Source organism: Protomyctophum parallelum (genome assembly GCF_964188405.1).
Source record: "Protomyctophum parallelum genome assembly, chromosome: 21".
In the NCBI taxonomy this organism is placed as follows: Eukaryota; Metazoa; Chordata; class Actinopteri; order Myctophiformes; family Myctophidae; genus Protomyctophum; species Protomyctophum parallelum.
The window spans coordinates 29,715,663-29,736,666 of NC_139713.1; the positions used below are offsets into that span (position 1 = coordinate 29,715,663).

Below are 21,004 nucleotides of genomic sequence, written 5' to 3' on the forward strand. Positions count from 1 at the left end.
GGCCAATGTGAAAAGGGTGCCATTTCTTCTGATGCCTTGGATGGCAATTGGATGATTTGAGGCATTTTGTACCAAAAATGTGTTTTGCAAAAATCCACCTGTTGGTGGTGCTAGAACAGGCCAATGTGAAAAGGGTGGGATATATTCCTCAGCCTAATAGGCAAGTCCATGAAAGATTTCACGTAAATTGCACACAAATTTTGAAAGCCAATGATAGCCAATTAGGATGGAATATAAAATATCAGACAAATCCGTCTTGAACATATGACTATAGAGATAGTGTGTAACGATTTGCGGAAAAATCTGAAGGAGTAATATAAAAAAAATGTTTTTCAAAGGTCGGCCTTTGAAAAATTTGGGGCAGAGGTTCATCGTTGGCGTCTAGGGAGTGTGCATGCAAAATTTGGCACCGACCGGGTTAACGGTGCCGGAGATTAGGTGGCAACGGACGGACGGACGGACGGACGGACGCACACACACACACACACACACACACACACACACACACACACACACACACACACACACACACACACACACACACAGTGCAAAACATACATAAAACTAGAAAAAGTGCCCTTCCGGGCACAGGTCTCCACCAGGTTATCCACAGATCCGTGCAGTTAGAGGTAAAAACACTTTTCGGCCAGTTATAGCGCCACCTTGAGGCTGAGTTGAAATTGTTCATGTGGCATTTCGTCCTCGGCCTAGTGGGAATGTGGGTGCACAATTTCACGGAAATCACGCGATGTGTTCATGATTTGCAGCATTTTGTTTGAAACTGAGCACTCCTGTGAACTTTGGAAGCCAATCTTAACCAATCAGGATGGAGTCTGATAAATCTGAAAGACCCGTTTCGTTGAATGGCTCTAGAGAGACTGTGTACCAATTTGCGTGATGTTTGGACAAAATCTGTAGGTGTACTGTGCAAAAACTTGTTTTGCACAAAGCGGCCTCCTGGTGGCGCTATAACAGGCCGTTCTGGAAAGTTTGGGGCAGAGGTTCATCGTTGGCATCCAGGGAGTGTGTGTGCAAAATATGGCATCGACCGGGTTAACGGTGGCCGAGATTAGCTGTTCACGGACACACGGACGGACGGACACACACACACACGGACGGACGGACACACGGACGGACGGAGTGCAAAACATACTCTCCCCACATGCCTTCGGCCTGGTGGAGACAACAACTACCTTAGAGATATAATTAGAAAGGCATCCCCCCCTACATTTTGGGGGGGGGGGGGGGGGAGTATGCATCTCTCTCAAACAGTCCTGTTTAAACTTTTTGAGTAGGGTCTGTGTAAGCTGAATTATCCCCACAGAAGTAGGCCAAGAGCATTAGCATTGTTAGCAGCTGTTTCAGCTGACTCCTACACTTGTAGGGCAAGAACAGAATGCCAAATTATAAATGGCTGTAAAACAAGCGATCTGACAATTATGAAACATTTACAAACCATTTATTCCTTTATTGTTCCTTGATACAAAAGCAACCATTGCCTACTCTATGATATTATGCTTGCCTGCAGCTCGGGACAACAGGTATATTCTTTCAGTATTTTATTTCAGATGAGACAGATCGGATTTGTTACTTACGCAAGATTCACACATTTTCCTGTAACCATTATTTGGTTGTACAACACACCAAGTCACATTTGTGTGTACATGTCTATTCCACGCCTATTTCAGACCACAGTGCACTTCTGGTTGGCTGTGGATTTGTCTCTCAGAACAGTGACAGCGGAAAAGTGTAACTTTTCGGAACTTGTCCTCAGTGCTTATTCCTTGCTCCGCCTAGTGCTGATGCGGGCACTCCTTGCCAGAGAATGCATGGACCATCGCTGCTTTCTTCGAACGTACTAGAAGTGACTGCTAGTAGTGTAAATCCCGCGTTAAGGGGCGCCTGCTGGCCTAGCGGTCCAGGCGCATACCCATATAGGCGCATCATGCGCATGCCTGACAGCGTGTTGCGGGTTCGAGTCCTGATCCCGATGACCTTTGCTGTATGTCATTCCCTGTTTCTCTCTCACGGTTTCCTGTCTCTCCACTATGACCAATCAATAATGGCAGAAAAGCCTGCCTATGATGATGTATTAGGTATGATGATAAGAGCGCTGCTCACTTCACACAAGTGTTATTGTTTAATTATGCCTTTTAGAGCGCCACCAGGACTTACAGTGCAACACTATTTTAGTGTTGCACTGTAAGTTGGTAGTAGCCTTGCCGAGCCATGAGGCCCAGGTCTGTAGCGTGAGGCAGATGGTACACATGATATTTATAGTCATGTAATCAAGACTGATCTGTCACGTATGATGTATGCCAGCCATTTATTGAAAACACGACATGCATTCCCCTTTGACCTATATAACATTACTAAGCATTATGAATATACTGTTACATGTGTTATATCTTTTACATTTCCCTGTTATAGAACCACCAGGAAAAAAAACATGTTTATCCCATTTAGGCCTGACCTCAACATTTAAAAAAAATATTCTAAATCCTCCAGTTTTCTGAAATAAATATTTTCATCTGCTATTTTTCAATAGCTAAATTATAACAATGTTTAAAACACCAAAAGGGGTTCCCGCCCAAAATGGGTTAAATTACAAAAAAAAGCTCTTATCCTGGTGGAGACCTGTGCCCCGAGGGGCACTTTTCTAGTTTCCCATGTGGGAAACGAAGGTACGAATCCCAGATGTTAAGAGTTATGAATTGTAGATTTAAAGGAACAGATTTTTTAGAACAGATGTACAGTACCAGTTGATGTGTCTTTCACTTCCGCAGTCGTTTATTGATTTCTCACTGCAAATAAAGGCATAAACCTGTATGAATGAGGCATCAACTATATGAATAGTTTTGATGTGATCTCACTGGAGATTTACGTATTGTTTATTCGTCACGCCCCCGGTAGGTTAGATTGTTGTGTCTAGTAATGGTGAATGATGTCAATTGGACATGTACAGTTCACACCCTGGGACTAGCTGGCAGAACATTTGCATAATACATGGAACTACAGTTCAAACTCCTGCATCCACCACACAGCACACAGTCCAAATCACTGATACTCAGCACACATGCACGCACACACATGCACACACCTATGAGATTCACAAACAATGGCTGTTCTGTTGTCACCATGGAGTGAGAGGAACTCATTGATAACTCAAGTCTCGAAAATGTCTTCCTGGTATGTTATACTCCAAGAGTCATCTAGCCTCCTCCTGTCTAATAACATATAAGTTGTTATAATCATTTTCAACTTGCCATCCCGATTTTGGGCATGCCAACATTGTAGGCGAAGACCTTCCATAAACGTCCACATTTTTCATAAATGTCAAAGTTTTTCTAAAATATCAGATCCATAAGCTTACAAAGCATTGCGTTGTTACGTTGTGAGCTTGTAGATTGGCTATTTCTGTTGATAGAATAGGGCTAAGTGGTTAAATACAATAAGGTAATAATGCATTAAGGGAATAAATGTCCATATATAAGAACACAGTTGCATTCTTGAGTTAATGAGAAAGTGGACATTTACTTCAAATTAGATTAAATTCCATCAAGGTAAGATCTCACATTTGGTCTTAAGACTTACGGATGGACAACCCAAAAACATAATGCCTCCGGCCACGGCTAACTCTGGTGGTATTAAAAGGATCTATCCAGATTCCAGTACGCTGTCCCATCTACAATAATATTTTAATTAAATAATGTATGAAAATGTTTCATTTAATATTTCTAGACTAAACCTCTGCTTCAGCTTGATTACCTTTTAAGTACTATTCCATACAGTGTATACAGTATACAAAAGGACAGGTGCACCACTCACCCCATAGTACAGGTTCTTTGCCAGCGTGTGAATGAGGATCATCTTGCCGGTGGCAGCTGTCCCATACAGGCAGATGGAGGCATAGAAGTGGCTGTACCAGAACATGGAGCGTCCCAGCAGAGTGACCACCAGGGCCACAATCAGCACCGTCAGCAAGGTGACGAACCAGCTCAGCACAGCTACTCCTGTGGCGTAGGCTAGCTCCCGCACATAGCGCCCACCTGGGACAGTGTTCAACCGTTAAGATGCTCACATTTGAATGAAGCCCTGATCGTTACCATATCGTAACTGTCGGGTGGAAACACTGTATGACCAAAACCTTTCAGGAAATATAGGTTAAAGGACCTGTGTGCCAATGGATCGACTGTAGTAATTATTTTGTCACCGAGTACTTAACCCACAGACTTAACCACTTCCCCGTTTCAAAAAGTAGAGAAAATAGCTGAGCGACAAGCTCACAACGCGTTGCATTGTGACACGTTATGAGCTTGTTGATCTGCTATTAATAATAATTAATGATAAGCTATATAGTTATTGGCAGTTGAAGCTATATTCAACTGCCAATAACTAAAGAACAGAACATCGATGAAAACAGACTTTTCCCCCCAATGAAAGCAGAGACTCTCTTATTTCTTTTGAGATATAATATATTGGTTGTACATAGTCATAGAACAAAATCTCAGTCGCGAGACATGGTCAAAGCATTTCCGGGGGTCCCCAGGCAAAAACTTTGAGAACCCCTGCTCTAGAGAAACTCGGGAAGTTAATGAGTAATGATATCCTTAATTTACATTTTTGAGGGACGCTAGCCCCTCCTATATTTAGGTTTTAGTTACCGTCCACAAACTTCGTCTTAAACAAACATTATTCCCATTGACAATGGAGAATTTTACATAAGTGTCTGAGCAAATAGGTCTATATAGTGTCTGTTTTACGTCATGATGATGTACGATAAGAGCACCCCTCACTTCACAATAGGATATATAATTGAAAACAACTTACTATTACACCCCTACCCATCCACCTCCTCCCCCTACACACACACACACACACACACACACACACACACACACACACACACAGCAACAATAAATAATACAATCTACACGTTAAAAAGTGACTCACCCCCATTGCCAGGCAACGAAGCCTTCTTGACTAAGTAGATAAAGGTGGCTGCAGCCACCATGTAGTTGAGGATGGTCCCCACGCGGGCCGGGTATGCCACCACCACCACCCCCAACAGGTCAAAGAAGACCATGTTGCCATGGCGATACTCAGAGGAATCCGCCAGCTTCTCCGAATTCACCAGATGCTTCAGCACTGCCAGAATGTTGTCTCCTGGAAGCAGGAAGGGAAATTAGGTGTTTTTCTTCTTCTTTTTTTTACTCCTTGTGAAAGCTTGCATAAACAAGAGTTTCACCTCACTTTTACAGGAAATTGTGCTGTGACAAAGTTGATGGATTGAAAGAAACTAGAAACAAAATCAAATGTAGAGTGGTGGTTCCCAACCTTTTCTGGATCAGGGTCCACTTGAAAATCTTGAAAGTCCACCCATCTAACTGCTGTGTTAAGTGGTCAGATGGGTGGTCCACGTGCATGATTATTTTAATGACATATGGCTTATTTTAAAGTGCCTTGGCTCAATGGCACTAACATAGTATACGTGCAAGGTCCCCAATTTATCGGTATCACAATAAAAACTACATTTCCAAAGTTTTATATAAAACAAATACCATTCGTTTAAAAATTATGTTTTTGAATATTAATGTTCTTTTGGCAATTATTTGGGGGCCCACTTGCAATATCCTCACGGCCGACGAGTGGACCCTGGCCCATTGGCTGGGAATCGCTGATGTGTAGAGTAATGTTGGAAAAGTAGGGGAGTGACTGTGCAACGGTTGACAAAACAAGTGACTGACAGACCAACAGCAGGCAAAATGTTATGATCCTGATGTGGAACCAATCAGGGCAAAGGGTATCAAGACAGTCCCAAAGAGAACTTGTGTATTAACAGATTCCCCGCTAGACTTATTTGCAACGTTTTTTCCCTTTTCAACCCAAGCTAATGTGAGTAGCCGCCATTTGACTAGATCGGATCAAAACAAGTATAAAACTGAATTTACGTAATTTACGTGTATTGGCGGTCGGCCAGACTGATCAATTAACGTAGCTTACGTTTATTGGCGCTTTATGGGAAAATGGAGATGGAACAAACTAAATATATTGAACGAAACAAAGAACCTGTCCCACAGCAATCAAAGTGGTGAGGCTGACAAATCCTGACAGTTTTCTGTCAGGATTTGCGCCACATTTTCACGATAAAAATAAAAAATAAAAATTCAATAGCTAAATTATAACATAATATATAAAACACTAAAAGGGGTTCCCGCCCAAAATGGGTTAAAGCTCCATGATTGTTTGTTTTTTAGGGTAAAACATGGCAGGCTAACCTTGTACAATTGTATGTAAGCAACACAGCTGCAGCTAATAAAATGTATTATGGGGTTGGGAGTTGTTAGTGAAAGTACTGATAATACTTTTTACTGCCGTTCATAAACACTGATATACTGTTGTACCAAAAATGCCAAATGAAATGAAAGTTTTCACCTGTTGACAATACAGTATGGACTGTGGTTAAGGGTTTCACATACAGAAATGAGTCCAGACATTATCATGCTCCCAGGGAGATGTATTACATATATTACCACCAAAAGTAAGTGTCATTAAAAGCATCTAGCTAATAGCTATAAACACCACCATTACTTGGTGATAATGTAATAAACAGGATCTAATAAAACATGGTCCAATTTTGAGAGCATTTATTTTCCTGTTTTCACATGTTATTCTGTCCAACACTTGTATGCAATTGTTTGCACACACACACACACACACACACACACACACACACACACACACACACACACACACACACACAAAGATCCATTGTTCTGTGGTCTGCTGGCCAGAACATAAACATAACCCAATGTACTAGTACAACCACCCCACATCTGAGATTGAATGCCTAACATGGCACCAATTAGCTGTTTCTCAAATTTGTGTCCATATGGCAAAACAAAATACGGTTATCCGCATCATTTTAATCAGTACTAAAATATTAGGTAATTTATCAGCTGTTGGTGAACTTGGGTGAAGTAGCCGTTTTTGAGCGACGCCTGCAGAATTAACCACCATGCAAATCCAGCACTGCACAGAGCAAGAGACCTCCTGCTATACGCTTTCCTGTAACTACCTTATCAAGATGATCAGTACCCCTCTACACAGAATAAAAATAACATTGTCCGTTTCCTCCCCCCCTTTCTCTCTGATCTCTCTCTCTCTCATGCCACTCTTGGTGGTTTAGTGTCAGCCAACGAACAAAGAGGGGGAAGGGGAGTCCAGGTCAATCCATAAAGTGTCTGCTGAGTGCTGGTCTGAGGTGTCTACAGAGAGAGAGAGAGAGAGAGAGAGAGAGAGAAAGACTGCTCGCAGTAATAAAGTGCTGACTGACTGCTAAGTAAAAGCAAAACAAACAGCAGCAGTAAGACACTGTTGTGGTGTGAGTGCTTTCGTTTGAAATGTACCCTACCCATTCTACATACTGTGAAATAAAAATGTGAATCAGTGTGTGTGTGTGTGTGTGTGTGTGTGTGTGTGTGTGTGTGTGTGTGTGTGTGCGCGCGTGCATCAGTGAGCATGTGACACAAGTATGTACTGTATCTCTCCTCCTCCCTGTGTACTGTTGGAAGGTTGTCATGGCAGCCCATCGTCGCAGTGATCATCATCACCTTGACAGACAGACACACCCATCAAACAATGTGCATATCATGTTCTCCGTTTTATGTTAGGACACCCAATGCAAATACGTCTCTGACACTATTGTGTTTTTAATCCTCGATTGTCTTTTACCCCTCACGTGTTCCGAGTGATGGTTTTGAGCAATCAAATAAAAATCTATTCAACTGCTGCCATCACTTGGCAACAGTAAAACATGGTTGAAGGGAAGAACAATGGTGGCGAAAATGTTACGCTTCAATCATGTGCCCATGAAATGTTAATAGTGCTGTGTGTGTGTGTGTGTGTGTGTGTGTGTGTGTGTGTGTGTGTGCGTGTGTGTGTGCGTGTGTGTGTGTGTGTGTGTGTGTGTGTGTGTGTGCGTACCAGCTCTCTGTATGGAGTCAGTCAGTATCCTGTCAGCCGTGTCGTACTTCGTGTGGTAGATATACCCATTCTCAATGAAGGCTAAGTCAATACCTGTACAAGAGAGAGAGAGAGAGAGAGAGAGAGAGAGAGAGAGAGAGAGAGAGAGAGAGAGAGAGAGAGAGAGAGAAGCTTATATTTGATGTCCTTGAGTCCATCCTTTGCAGATAAATTGGGACTTCATTTGATATTCACAGCATTAAGGACTGCCATACAAAGAGCCTTTCTATGTTTCCAATCTGGACTTTATCACATACCAAGCCTTTATTTATTTCCCCTGGGTAATGGGGTGATAAAAGGGCAGATAAGCTAAAGTGCCACAGTGCACTGAATTGTTATTGGAGCAAAGGAACCAAAACAAATAGGGCAAAAGAGTGACCGTTGATGGTTCTGAGAATGGTTGTGTAAAGGTGAGATCACCAGCTGGTGACCAGCAGCACCTGCCGTGTTTTTGAGCCAACTTCCTCCATGCAATATGAGGAACTCCCAGCGGGATTTCATATGACAGTAGCTGACTAATAAACTGAGGTGCCACCGTGTGCTGATTGAATGTCACTGTGAATGACCTTGCTGTGGAGGGAAGTTGGGAACCTAATAACATTATACACCAAAACGTTTCTATGGATGGTGGGGGAGAATTCATGGCTGAGGTTGATCTGGGTGCAAAGAAACATAAACACAGGGATGAAAACAAGGGCAAGGACTAACGGCACCTGCTGTGTCCTCAATCAAATCCCAGCTATCTATTTAGCTGAAAAGGGGAAAGGGGAGTATATGTGCGAATGTACAGCGACAAATACCCCCATGACAACTAAAGGGAAAGGATTCGGACATTTTCACCGCAATAAACCAACCAATGCTGGGTACCGAAACCAGAACATGCTGATTTGTCCACGCAAATGGTGGGCAAGCTGATATAATGTCCCATTGACAGACAATGTTGGGCAGTGTCTTGGCAGATCCCCACCAGTTTGCATACAGAGCCAACAGGTCAACAGAAGACGCCATAGCGACAGCTCTCCATTCCACACTCACATCTGGAAAAGCCAAGGAGCTACGCCAGGCTACTCTTCATAGACTTCAGCTCTGCGTTTAATACCATCGTGCCGGGCAGACTAATCCCCAAGTTACTGGAGTTGGGACTCTCTCAGCACATCTGCCTCTGGATCAAAAACTTTCTGACAGACCGCCCTCAAAGAGTGAGAGTAGGACCCCATCTATCCTCAGCACTCAGCGTCAGCACTGGTGCTCCACAGGGCTGTGTGCTGAGCCCCCTACTCTACACCCACGACTGTACTCCCATCCATCCTAGTAATGCCATCATCAAATTTACGGATGACACCACAGTGGTGGGACTCATTACAGAAGGGGATGAGACTGCGTACAGGGAAGAGGTGAAAGTGCTGTCAGAATGGGGTGAGAAAAACAACCTCATCCTCAACACCTCCAAGACCAAGGAGCTGATAGTGTACTTCAGGAGGAGGAAGAATATTCAGCCTATCCAGCCTATCCACATCAATGGAGAGGAGGTGGAAAGGGTCTCAGACTTCAAGTTCCTGGGCATGAACATCTCGGACAACATGACCTGGAAAATTAACACCACTGCGCTCCAGAAGAAAGGTCAACAGCGACTGTACTTTCTCAGAGTGCTGAGGAAAATGGACCTAATGGAGAGTGTGCTCCTGTCCTTCTACCGATGTGCCATTGAGTCGGTACTGATCTACGGCATCTCCCTGTGGTTTTGCAGCTGCACGGCAGCAGACAGAAAGTCCCTTCAGGGGGTCATAAACACTGCCCAGAGGATCATGGCATGCCCCCTTCCATCTTTGGAGGACCTCTACAAAAGACATTGTAGCAGGAGAGCCAACAGTATCCTCAAGGACCCATCCCACCCAGGTCATCACCTGCTGCAGCTCATGCCCTCAGGGCGCTGCTATAGGGTCATCAAGACAAGGACTAACAGACTGAAGGACAGTTTCTACCCCAGAGCAGTCATAGCTCTAAACACACTTTATGAACTAAAAGGACTTACTGTGCAATATGCGTTAAATGTTTGTATTTTGTGTTTTATATAGAGTATTATGTCTTTTGTTTTAAATGCACTGAGCTGGTTTGCAATTCAATTTCGTTGTCTCATACAATGACAATAAAGATATTCTGATTCTACCTGGAATGTTGCCAAAGTCCCTGTAGATACGGAAGTCGGTGTCAGAGGGAATGATGCCACTCTGAAATACCTCCTGGCCCACCACAGAGGCAAAGGGATGTTTGGCTGCCTGGACATATGCTTGGACCAGCCATGGGTTTTCTGGACCTGGGAGAAGATCAGATGAGCTGTTATGGGACCTATGACTGCTTTTTTTCTCCTATATACAGCTTTTGTCCCCACACGTCTCAATATTTGCCATTGACAATGAAAGGAGAAATTAGGTCAAATGTCTGCTAAATCTTGTCCCGACACATCTCATATTTGCCGTTGAAAATGAAAGGAGAAATTAGGTCAAATGTCCGCCAAATATGATGTAAATTTAACCAAACAATCACATAAATTCAGTTGTTCATGAGATGATGTATAATGATAAGAGCGCTCACTTCACACAGGTGTGATTTTTATCCACTATAGATCATATACTGTAGTATACTGAAGTTTGCAGTATATCATAAATGCAAACTTCAATGAAACATGAATCATATTGTTAGCTATCTTAACAATAATATGGCCCACAAATGGTAGGGGCTAGCCACACACAGGATTACACATTCTATAGAAAACAACAAACTTACAGAGAAAGGCTAACACAAATGCTACCCATCAGTACACAGGCGCGCGCACACACACAGGCGCACACACACAGGCGCGCGCGCGCACACACACACACACACACACACACACACACACACACACACACACACACACACACACACACACACACACACACACACACACACACACACACACACACACACACACACACACACACACACACACACACACACACACACACACACACACACACAGTAGTACCTGTCTGAAAAACAACCTCTTTGCCCCCAACTCCAGCAGCTTCCAGGTTGATGAAGGCTCTGACCTGTTTGGCCCAGGGATGTTGAGTAATGAATCCATGACTGGCCTAAAGTGGGTTGAAGAGAGGGAGGAGACAAAAGATTTTTTTTAAATAAGAAAAAAATGATTTTGGAGGGGCTCACACTTATTTCTTAGCCTTCGTAAAATATGATGTGGTCTAATTACAATTTACACTTTAGGCATTTAGCAGACGCTCTTAATCCAGAGCGACTTACATTTAAGCAAGAACAAAAGCATGGGAAAACATCACATAAAAGCATTTATCATGAAACATGCGTAAGCTAAGAAGGTAACAGTGGAATATCTATATGATGAAACTATACATACACTATACATAATAAACTATACATATTCACTACTATGCTATACATATGTACTATGGCGTGCTATGACTATATACAATACAATGATAGTGCTGTCTACATAACATGCTATAAGTCTGTGTCAAATGCTATCTAAGCCAACAGAAATGCTATCTAAGGGGTTAGGGTCTAATGTAGATTTGAGCTCTTGGTCAAAGTGTACCTGCAATATATTTTCCTCTGCCCCATTGAAGAGAAAGACAACTCCATGACGGAGAGGAGTGGACAGGTTAGCTAGAGAATGTAGAACTTCCAGCATCACTGCACAGCTCACTGCATCATCACTGGCACCTAGTAGGACAAAAACAACATATAGTATTATGGGTGTCAACTGTCAAGCTTAGCAATGGAATACAAACGATAGATTTTGTACATGGTTTCAAATACTCAGAATGGATATGTATTGAAAGAAACATGTACATTTGTTATAGCAGGCATCAAGGAACATTAAAACGAGGTTGAGGCCTGGGCCGTGGCTCAGCGGTCCAGGCACCTTGGCCGGTAGTCCGAGTCTGGCAGTGTGAGTTAAGTTGACATAGATTGAATAAATAAATAAGAGTTGAGGTCCCAGATATAAATGGCATTAAAGGACCACTTCACCACTTTTCAACCTATCTTCATATAATAGGTCCTCACTAATAATCATGAAAAAATGGCGCAATTTCTTTCTACTCGGTCTGTGTCTCATAGGAGGGCTGTGGGCAGTTCAGAAACCGTCTTCCAGTGACATGATCGGGGAATACAAGCTAACTAGAAAAAGTGCCCTTCTGGGCACAGGTCTCCACCAGGTTATCCACAGATCCGTGCAGTTAGAGGTTAAAAACACTTTTTGGCCAGTTATAGCGCCACCTTGAGGCTGAGTTGAAATTGTTCATGTGGCATTTCGTCCTCGGCCTAGTGGGAATGTGGGTGCACAATTTCACGGAAATCACGCGATGTGTTCATGATTTGCAGCATTTTGTTTGAAACTGAGCACTCCTGTGAACTTTGGAAGCCAATCTTAACCAATCAGGATGGAGTCTGATAAATCTGAAAGACCCGTTTCGTTGAATGGCTCTAGAGAGACTGTGTACCAATTTGCGTGATGTTTGGACAAAATCTGTAGGTGTACTGTGCAAAAACTTGTTTTGCACAAAGCGGCCTCCTGGTGGCGCTATAACAGGCCGTTGTGGAAAGTTTGGGGCAGAGGTTCATGGTTGGCATCCAGGGAGTGTGTGTGCAAAATATGGCATCGAAAAACTTGTTTTGCACAAAGCGGCCTCCTGGTGGCGCTATAACAGGCCGTTCTGGAAAGTTTGGGGCAGAGGTTCATGGTTGGCATCCAGGGAGTGTGTGTGCAAAATATGGCATCGACCGGGTTAACGGTGGCCGAGATTAGCTGTTCACGGACACACGGACGGACGGACGGAGTGCAAAACATACTCTCCCCACATGCCTTCGGCCTGGTGGAGACAATAAAAACGGCAGGCTTTCTAGTCCTGAAAGGTTGCAATGCGAAAATGGAAGCCATCGTTCTCACGATAATGAAAATCTAAACATTTTTGTAAAAGAATCTTGTTTAAAAAATAATCTGCCTAATGATGATGTCACTGGAAGACGGTTTCTAAACTGCCCACAGCCCTCCTATGAGACACAGACTGAGTAGAAAAAGATCGTGCCATTTTATCATGATTATTAGTGAGGACCTATTATATGAAGATAGGTTGAAAAGTGGTGAAGTGGTCCTTTAAATGGGGGTTAGTAGCCTATGCATGTCAAACTGGGCATCCTTCAAATTAAAATGATAAGAATCACTGCTAGAGCCCTGACATTTTTAAATGGGGTCTTGCCCTGAAAATGAATTCATTTTACACTCAAGAGTTAAAGATCAATAAGGGTGTATTTGGTTACCAACTCTCCATCATTTAGCTGGGGACCACCTGGAACCCCCTGAAGGACCACTGGTGGTCCCCGGACCACTGGTTGAGAACCACTGTTGTACATCTATTCTAAGCTTAATTAAATAATGAAAAAATAAAAATCCACATTTTTTGTGCACACGGACTCGGCCCCCAGCCTGGTTAATTAATTAATTGGAGAACCCTGCCCTAGGAGAAGCTCTCGTCATCCTGCTAAATACCTAACCGACAGAGACTTCGCTGATGACATCACGCTTATCAGTCAATCATTAGAATAGGCTCAGGGTCTCCTTCAGTCTCTTCAGCAGGCATCCAACTGTGTTGTCTTTATCTCAACGAGACGAAAACTGAATACGTAAACATATGCAAATCCAACAATAACCACATTATAAAAACACTTAACAACACTCCTCTGAAACAGGTTGATGACTACAAGTATTTGGGATCATATACACCTTCTTCCCAAAACTACTTTCAAAATAGGAAGGGTATGCTATGGCCTGGTCAGCCTGCAATGACATGCATAAGATCTGGTCATCCCAGCTTAGTAAGATGTTCAAAGTCAAAATACTTAGGACGACCGTTGAGCCGATTCTACACTATGGCTCCGAGACATGGACACTTTCAAAGAAATTAGAGAAACGGTTGGATGGCACTTACACCCGCCTTCTAAAAAACTATTGTTCCCTGATGTCATCGCTAGGGACACATGCATCAGTATTCAGTAAGCAGGAACTGGGGATGGAAATGAAGGACCGGAAAGTCTGGCGTGGCATTGTGAAACCATGATCTTGACCACAGTCGAAAAATGATGATGAGGATGATGGATCATCACCTAGATGATCCATCATCCATAGATGCATATATGGAGCCGGCCAGCAACTCTACATCTGACCTCAAACCCTTAGATCTCCAAATATGGAGCTGACCTGTTCTGACATTCCAGATGTTGATCCCTCCCCACCTGTGCTTCCTCTTCTTATTAGTGCAGCCGCGCCCGGCAGCAGGCGAAAACTAGAGTTCTCAACAGGTCAGAAAATTAAGGACCGGCACTACCTGGACACATTTTTCGCCTTACGCGGCCATATATGGGCATTCCCAGACCTGTTGTTTCAGCGCGACCTAAAGATAACATAACAAGCATAGCTAGAGCCAACAATTATGAAAACCTGCAAAACCTGTCAGTCCGACAGTCAAATGGAGTGAAATTTGAGTGAAATGCATTTGCCCAAGCTCCCACACTGGAGACAACAATGGGGTAAAAAATACTCCAATTGATTAAACTGTTTCTTGGGGGGTAGGAGTACCCAGAAATCCCAGCTTCACAACCCGGAGTGAATCTGGGGCTTTAAGGACTAGAGGGACTAGACTAGAGGACACAATCAGGAATTCTCAACTAGAAAAGTGTTTTTATTGACAAAATGCTTCTATTAACTATCCTCCCTTCAAAAGAAATTACCAGGGTTATAGTTATTAAGTTTGAGATTTTTAATTTGTTTGATTTTGATCATTTTTTTATATATATACCGGTATATATTTGTGATCAAGTTTTTATTCCCCCCCCACCCCACAGGTTAAATGACAATACAGCAAAAAGCTAAACCAAGGTACTTTACCGTTGAAAAGGAAAGAAAAGTAAACCAGGAACCAGGGATTCATTCAGGTATAGCCTCATTTTTATAAAGATATTTCACATACATTTTTTCATCGTTTTATTTTATATATTATATATGTTTATTTTAAGTTAAATAAAATAACTGCCATCGTGTTTCACTCAGCTTTGAGTTTGAGTAGATGTATCTTGGCCTCTACGGTCTATGACAATAGACCGGCGTAGACCGTAATAGACAATCAGATTATTGGCCAGGCTCAGGTGTCTCAGGCATACCATTTCTACAACGGTCAGATTATTGACCAGGCCCAGATAGTGGTGAATTTTCGCCTGATGTTTTTCATAGGCAATTGGAACGCTGAATGCTCCAACCAGAACGAGAGTCATAAGGGTGAGTCCATTGAACAAGGCACCAATGTAAGTGAGAAGCCAAAATAGCATTGCAAACTTAATGGAGTCCACCAGGTCTTCTACCAGTAAGAGACGTGTCAGCTCAGCGATCACCTTGTTGACTTTCTCCAGACATGCAACACCGTACTCATTCAGGAGAGCCAGGTCATATGATAGGTACTGCTCGAAGGGGTGACCCTCATCTGACTTGTTGATAGCCTGCAGGGCGCCCTTGTAAATTCTGAAGGAGATGGTGACAGTCAGGAGGGCCAGGCCTAAGTAGGCGCAAACGCTGATAACACTGAATCTTGTCAGGGACACACACAGCAGGAGAGCTGTTCCGAAAACCACTGCTGTGGTCTTAACATCACGCCAGTAGAATAGATCCACCAGTACAGCTGGAGCTAGGGGGTATGCCGATACTGATGCTGCTGCTTGTGTCACTGGAGCCCGTGCTTCTGGGAGCCATTCTGTTGCCTCTTCCTTCTCCAACGGTGGAACTGCCTCTTCCTTTTCCTCTGAGGACGTAACTACCTCTTCCTCTGAGGGTTGAGCTGCCTTTTCCCTTTCCTCTGAGGGTTGAGCTGCCTTTTCCCTTTCCTCTGAGGGTGGAGCTGCCTTTTCCCTTTCCTCTGAGGGTGGAGCTGCCTTTTCCCTTTCCTCTGAGGGTGGAGCTGCCTTTTCCCTTTCCTCTGAGGGTGGAGCTGCCTTTTCCCTTTCCTCTGAGGGTGGAGCTGCCACTACCCTTCCCACTGAGGGTGGAACTGTCTCTACCCTTTCCTCTGAGGGTGGAGCTGTCTCTACCCTTTCCTCTGAGGGTGGAGCTGTCTCTTCCCTTTCCTCTGAGGGTGGAACTGTCTCTACCCTTTCCTCTGAGGGTGGAACTGTCTCTACCCTTTCCTCTGAGGGTGGAACTGTCTCTTCCTTGACCTCTGAGGGTGGCACTTCCTCCTGAGGTGGTGAATCCACAAAAGTAATTTCCCCTTCGGAGGAATGATACAATGCTTCATACAGCTTTTCTTTCTTCTTTTTCTTATCTTTCTTCTTCATCATCTCTCTGACCCAAAAAATAAGTTCTTCAAAAATGTTCTTAGTTGTAGACCACCAGAACTGGATGGACGTGCATCTCAAACAACAAAGAGATCTCGTTCTCCCAGATATATACTGTATATCATTCTGTCGTCATCAACAACCTGCCACACCATAGGATGGTCTAACGTCATCACACACACAAACCGTTGCTAAACTTGCTATGCATACCTGCTTGCCAATGCCGAATTGTGCAGCCGTTCTTAGATCATTAGATGCATACCTGTATATGCCCAGCTTTGCGTGTCTGTGTGTACTAAATTCTAAAAAACTAAAACGGAATGTGATGTATAATGATGTATAACGAATGACGATAAAACTCTAGAGTGCCCCTCACTTCACACAAGTGTGAGTTTTTACTTACAGTTCCACAAGTACTAAGACACATTTCTTGAAACTATGTCAGTCATATACTGTAGTACCGACATCACAGACTGGGCTCTGACCCAGGCCAGTACTCTGACAACAGGTGCTAACAATCTACATGGCAAAGCACCACCAAGATGCATATTGGCAGTGTGCATAAAAACATTTGGCGTGGACCGGTCTAGTAGTTTGCAAGATTAGCTCTATACACAGGGGCGAAAACATCATATTGGACCCCAGCCGTTCCGGCCTGGCAGAAGAGATCATAAAATACAAAAATGTAATACATAAAACTTACAGAATGTTATCAGCTACCCTACAAACTTTTGTATAATAACACTGTCACTAGCATAATGTTCATCACATCACATGTCATATTTCCAGTGAAAAGCATACATCACATGCATGTGTACTGTATGTATATGTTGCTGGCCTGGAAGCTGTGCAGTGCTCTACAGATTGATTATAAAGCTGAAGCTTAAATTGTGCAAGTATCTTTGACTAACAAATAAGAGAATTAGGTTCTCATGGTCAAAACTAAAATCAGAAGGTGTCAACAAAATATGATTTTCATGTTCTTTACATGCATAATTGATGGACTGAATGGTACATAGAACAAATCCAATGTATACAATAGTTTTTATGCTCTTGTAACATATTCTTATGTTAAATTAACTTCCATTAGAGAATAGTGCAATCCAAGCACATGATAAGTTATTAAGCTTCACAACCCGTTTCCAGTCATCTCAGCTAAACATCATTAAGAAGGTTTTTCATGTTAGCAGTTGTCAGGATTAAACTTGACAGGTGGTGCATGTTTGAGCATTGTCTAATGGCCGAGCTGTACATAAGGAAACAAGCAGACGAGACAGAGTGCTGATAACATCCCAAGTACATCTTGATAAATTGAATTCACAAACCAACCTCCTCAAATGAGGCTAGAATTGAGTGAGTTATTTCCCTATATGAAAGCCAGAGGCTTGTGGCATGTAAACCACCTGTGGAATGTGACAACCTGGCAGAAGAAAGTTCAACCCCTTCCATCTGATGGAGAGAACATTAAAGCAAAAGGTGCAGAACTGAGAGAATCAAAGAATGATAAAAAGCAGAGGGAACTGGCTAGGCATGTGATTGGCTGAGATTAGAGGGGTTAGCGGTAAAGAACAAATCTTGGATACTAAGGGGTCGGGGACAAAGAGTTCAGAGAGAAACTGAGACAGGGGCAGAATCATGTGCTCAGGATTTCAGGATTGGAATTGTTGGGGTGGGGGTTGTTCAGTTGAGCTCTGGGTACCATTCGTGCCGCTGTCACTGCCACTTATGCCGGACACAGATTCATCTTTGTGCAACCCAAAGTCTGACTGAAATGTAGAAAGCTTGGGAGGCAGAAGCAATTGCGCGCGCACGCACGCACGTCACACGCACACACACACATTACATTTCTGCCAATAAAGTAATCAATCAATAAATGTAGTCTTGCATAGCCAGATAACTATTCCACAATCTCTGAATTCTATAGTCTGGAACTACACCTCCTGAAAGCCAGGAAGCCGTCATCTATTTGTCATTTTCATTCACAACAATATATTTTAACCCATTTAGACCCGAGTCTGATTCTAAAAATGCCCTCTAAATCATGACTTGAGTTTATGAGTTTACTGAAAAATGTCAAATATTTTTAAATATCTTCATAACATATTTTGTATTAGAATTTCTGCTAAGCAGCAAGCTTTACATGCTTTGACTAATTAGATTTAGTAGGCCAAACACGACTGTGAAGTCGAAATGGAAGAGTGGGGAGGCGAGACCCCGGGATCGTTTTCTGTGCTTATACTTTGCACAGACTGTATGATGGCGTCAACAGTCTGGCTTGAGAGAGACTAGGTCTCATGAATGTAAAACCGAGTAGAGTACCAATGGAATATGTTTAAATTATTTTAGTTGACAAAAATACAATTCATTACTGTTGAATGTTGAAAAGGTTGAATGTGTAGCCTACATTCACACAATGTGCATTCATACAAGGAGTGAATTGCTGAAACCCTGGGCACAGAGGTGGTTGCAAATTTCAACAATCCAGCTATTGCGATTGTGTGTATTTTCCTGTACCAAACCTCTGGGATCAATTTAATAGTTTGTTTTCATTTGTGCGTGTGTGCGTGCGTGCGTTACGAGAACCTCCTTCTGGAAAGGGTGTGGAGCCAGAGTCACAACTGAACTCTGAAAGAGTACAATTTTATGACATGCATACAATTTGCCATCTATCTCAGTAGAGCAGCTGTCTAGGAACAGGAAGGTTCCCTAGTCCTCCTGGCTTCGTGTGTGTTCTTGAGCAAGACACTGTCCCTAACTGCTCCCGGGAAGCAGCAGGTTTGCATGGATGTCACCACTGACGTTGTGTGAATATACGTGCAGTGTGTGCGTGTGTACTGTGTACATGCGACCTCAGTAAAACGGTGCCAAAACCTTACCTTATTCCTAAACGTAACCTCAGTAAAACGGTGCCAAAACCTAACCTTATTCCTAAACTTAACCTCAGTAAAACTATACCTACCCCTGAAACGTATTTCTAAGCTTATCCTCAGTGAAACAAATACAAGAACAGCTGGGGGCAAGTGGTCCGTGGGAAAATGGAGGTGATTTTTTCCATTTCCATTTAGGTGTGCCTTAATTGGTGACTATTAACTGTCAAACTACTATTACGTCTCACATGTGCCCTCTATGTGGGACATACCGGTAATAGTAGCTTGACAGTGGGATGGGACTCCATGTCACCAAATATTTGCTCAGGGGTCTCTGTGTCTTGAGAAAACTTGAGTAACATTTAATTTAATTGACATATCCAAACCAGGAATGCAACATCCACTCACAATACTAGCATTTTGTTAGTGCCTGTGTGGCAGTGCACAGAGAAAACAGTGCACAGAGTGTGCCAGTTCACTGCACTCAAACTAGAGGCCTCAGTGTACATTGTACAAACAGTGAAGTTCTGGAATCTGGACACATTATTATTGGCAAGCACGGGCACTCATACCTGGACTGTTGGCCACCGTGTCAAAGTGGCAGTTTGCCAACATCAAGTGCTGTGCCCCAGTCTTGGGCTCCAACTTCACTGCAATGTTGGTGACCCGGTCATAGAAGCTGGTAAAACCACCCAGAAAGTCAATGGAGAAGGAGCCAGTGGGCCGCTGCACATCCACCGTCAACCGGTGGGGCCCATGCACACTTTCAGACCGGATGTGCTCAATCTGCTCCAGCAGGTAGTCCACGGTCAGCACCTCATTCTCCCGGCTGCCCACCGGCCGTGGGCCCACACTAGTGATGCGTTCCAGGTGCCGTCTACAGTAGGTAACCGTGAGTAGTGTAGATGGAGAGGTGACACAGAGATAGTTTGATAAATATCCAGAGTAACATCTTAAACACTTAATCATATGACAAATCATGAAAATTGTAGATTTACAAGCTCGACTGCTAACCACCAACTAAAATGTAAATACATGACATAATGTACATTATACTGTACTGTACAGAAACATTACAGAATCGAATAGTCAACATCTTGTGTTGAAAATGAATCCATCTCTGTCAGCCATACACACTGTTGGGACATCAAACACCACAAAGGGAAGCCGACACTATAGGTCCAGGACAATACCACAAATGGTTGACAGACACTGAAGGTGTAAGTGTGTAATGTGCGATGCGTGCCAGTTAGGGAGCCTACCTATGTTTCCAGGGTGCTATGTTTCCAGGATCCCCATCTTCTGTTAACACACATTATCCCTCCAATTGTGTTGCAGACAGTCTGTTTACATTTATGTAGCTTGCAAGCTAGCCCTATACGAGACTAACATGCACATCATTGTCTAGTACTAGAGTATGTGCAATTTCAAACTGGGTGATGTTAAAAGAGCAACATTATTGGCAAGTTTCAGACAGTGTGCGGGTCATCTTCTTTGTTTTTCAAAGATACCTTTTTTTAATATGCACTGTTGCCCTACGCACCTGCCGCCAAACTGTTGGTGTTCAGCCTTTTTTTTATCAAATACTGTCAAATGTAAAAGTTAAGAGTGATGAGATGTGACAATTTAAATGCAAAGATGCTGTCCTTGAATGTAGGCTATAAGTCTATTCAAACAAAAAGCTAAAGACAAACTGTACACCGTAGTGTAAACTA

General features: G+C 43.1%; 1 protein-coding gene across 1 annotated transcript in view; it reads right to left on the minus strand.

Annotated features, from left to right (window-relative positions):
- Window positions 1-21,004, minus strand: part of ermp1 (endoplasmic reticulum metallopeptidase 1) — a 41,295-nt gene that overhangs the window by 18,913 nt on the left and 1,378 nt on the right. The window contains exons 2-8 of the mRNA XM_083793979.1: window positions 19,862-20,166; window positions 11,636-11,763; window positions 11,051-11,156; window positions 10,193-10,339; window positions 7,987-8,079; window positions 4,954-5,166; window positions 3,829-4,049 (exon numbers count right to left, since the gene is read on the minus strand). Coding sequence (XP_083650105.1) covers window positions 3,829-4,049; window positions 4,954-5,166; window positions 7,987-8,079; window positions 10,193-10,339; window positions 11,051-11,156; window positions 11,636-11,763; window positions 19,862-20,166 — 1,213 coding nt within the window. The remainder of the gene's footprint in view (window positions 1-3,828; window positions 4,050-4,953; window positions 5,167-7,986; window positions 8,080-10,192; window positions 10,340-11,050; window positions 11,157-11,635; window positions 11,764-19,861; window positions 20,167-21,004) is intronic.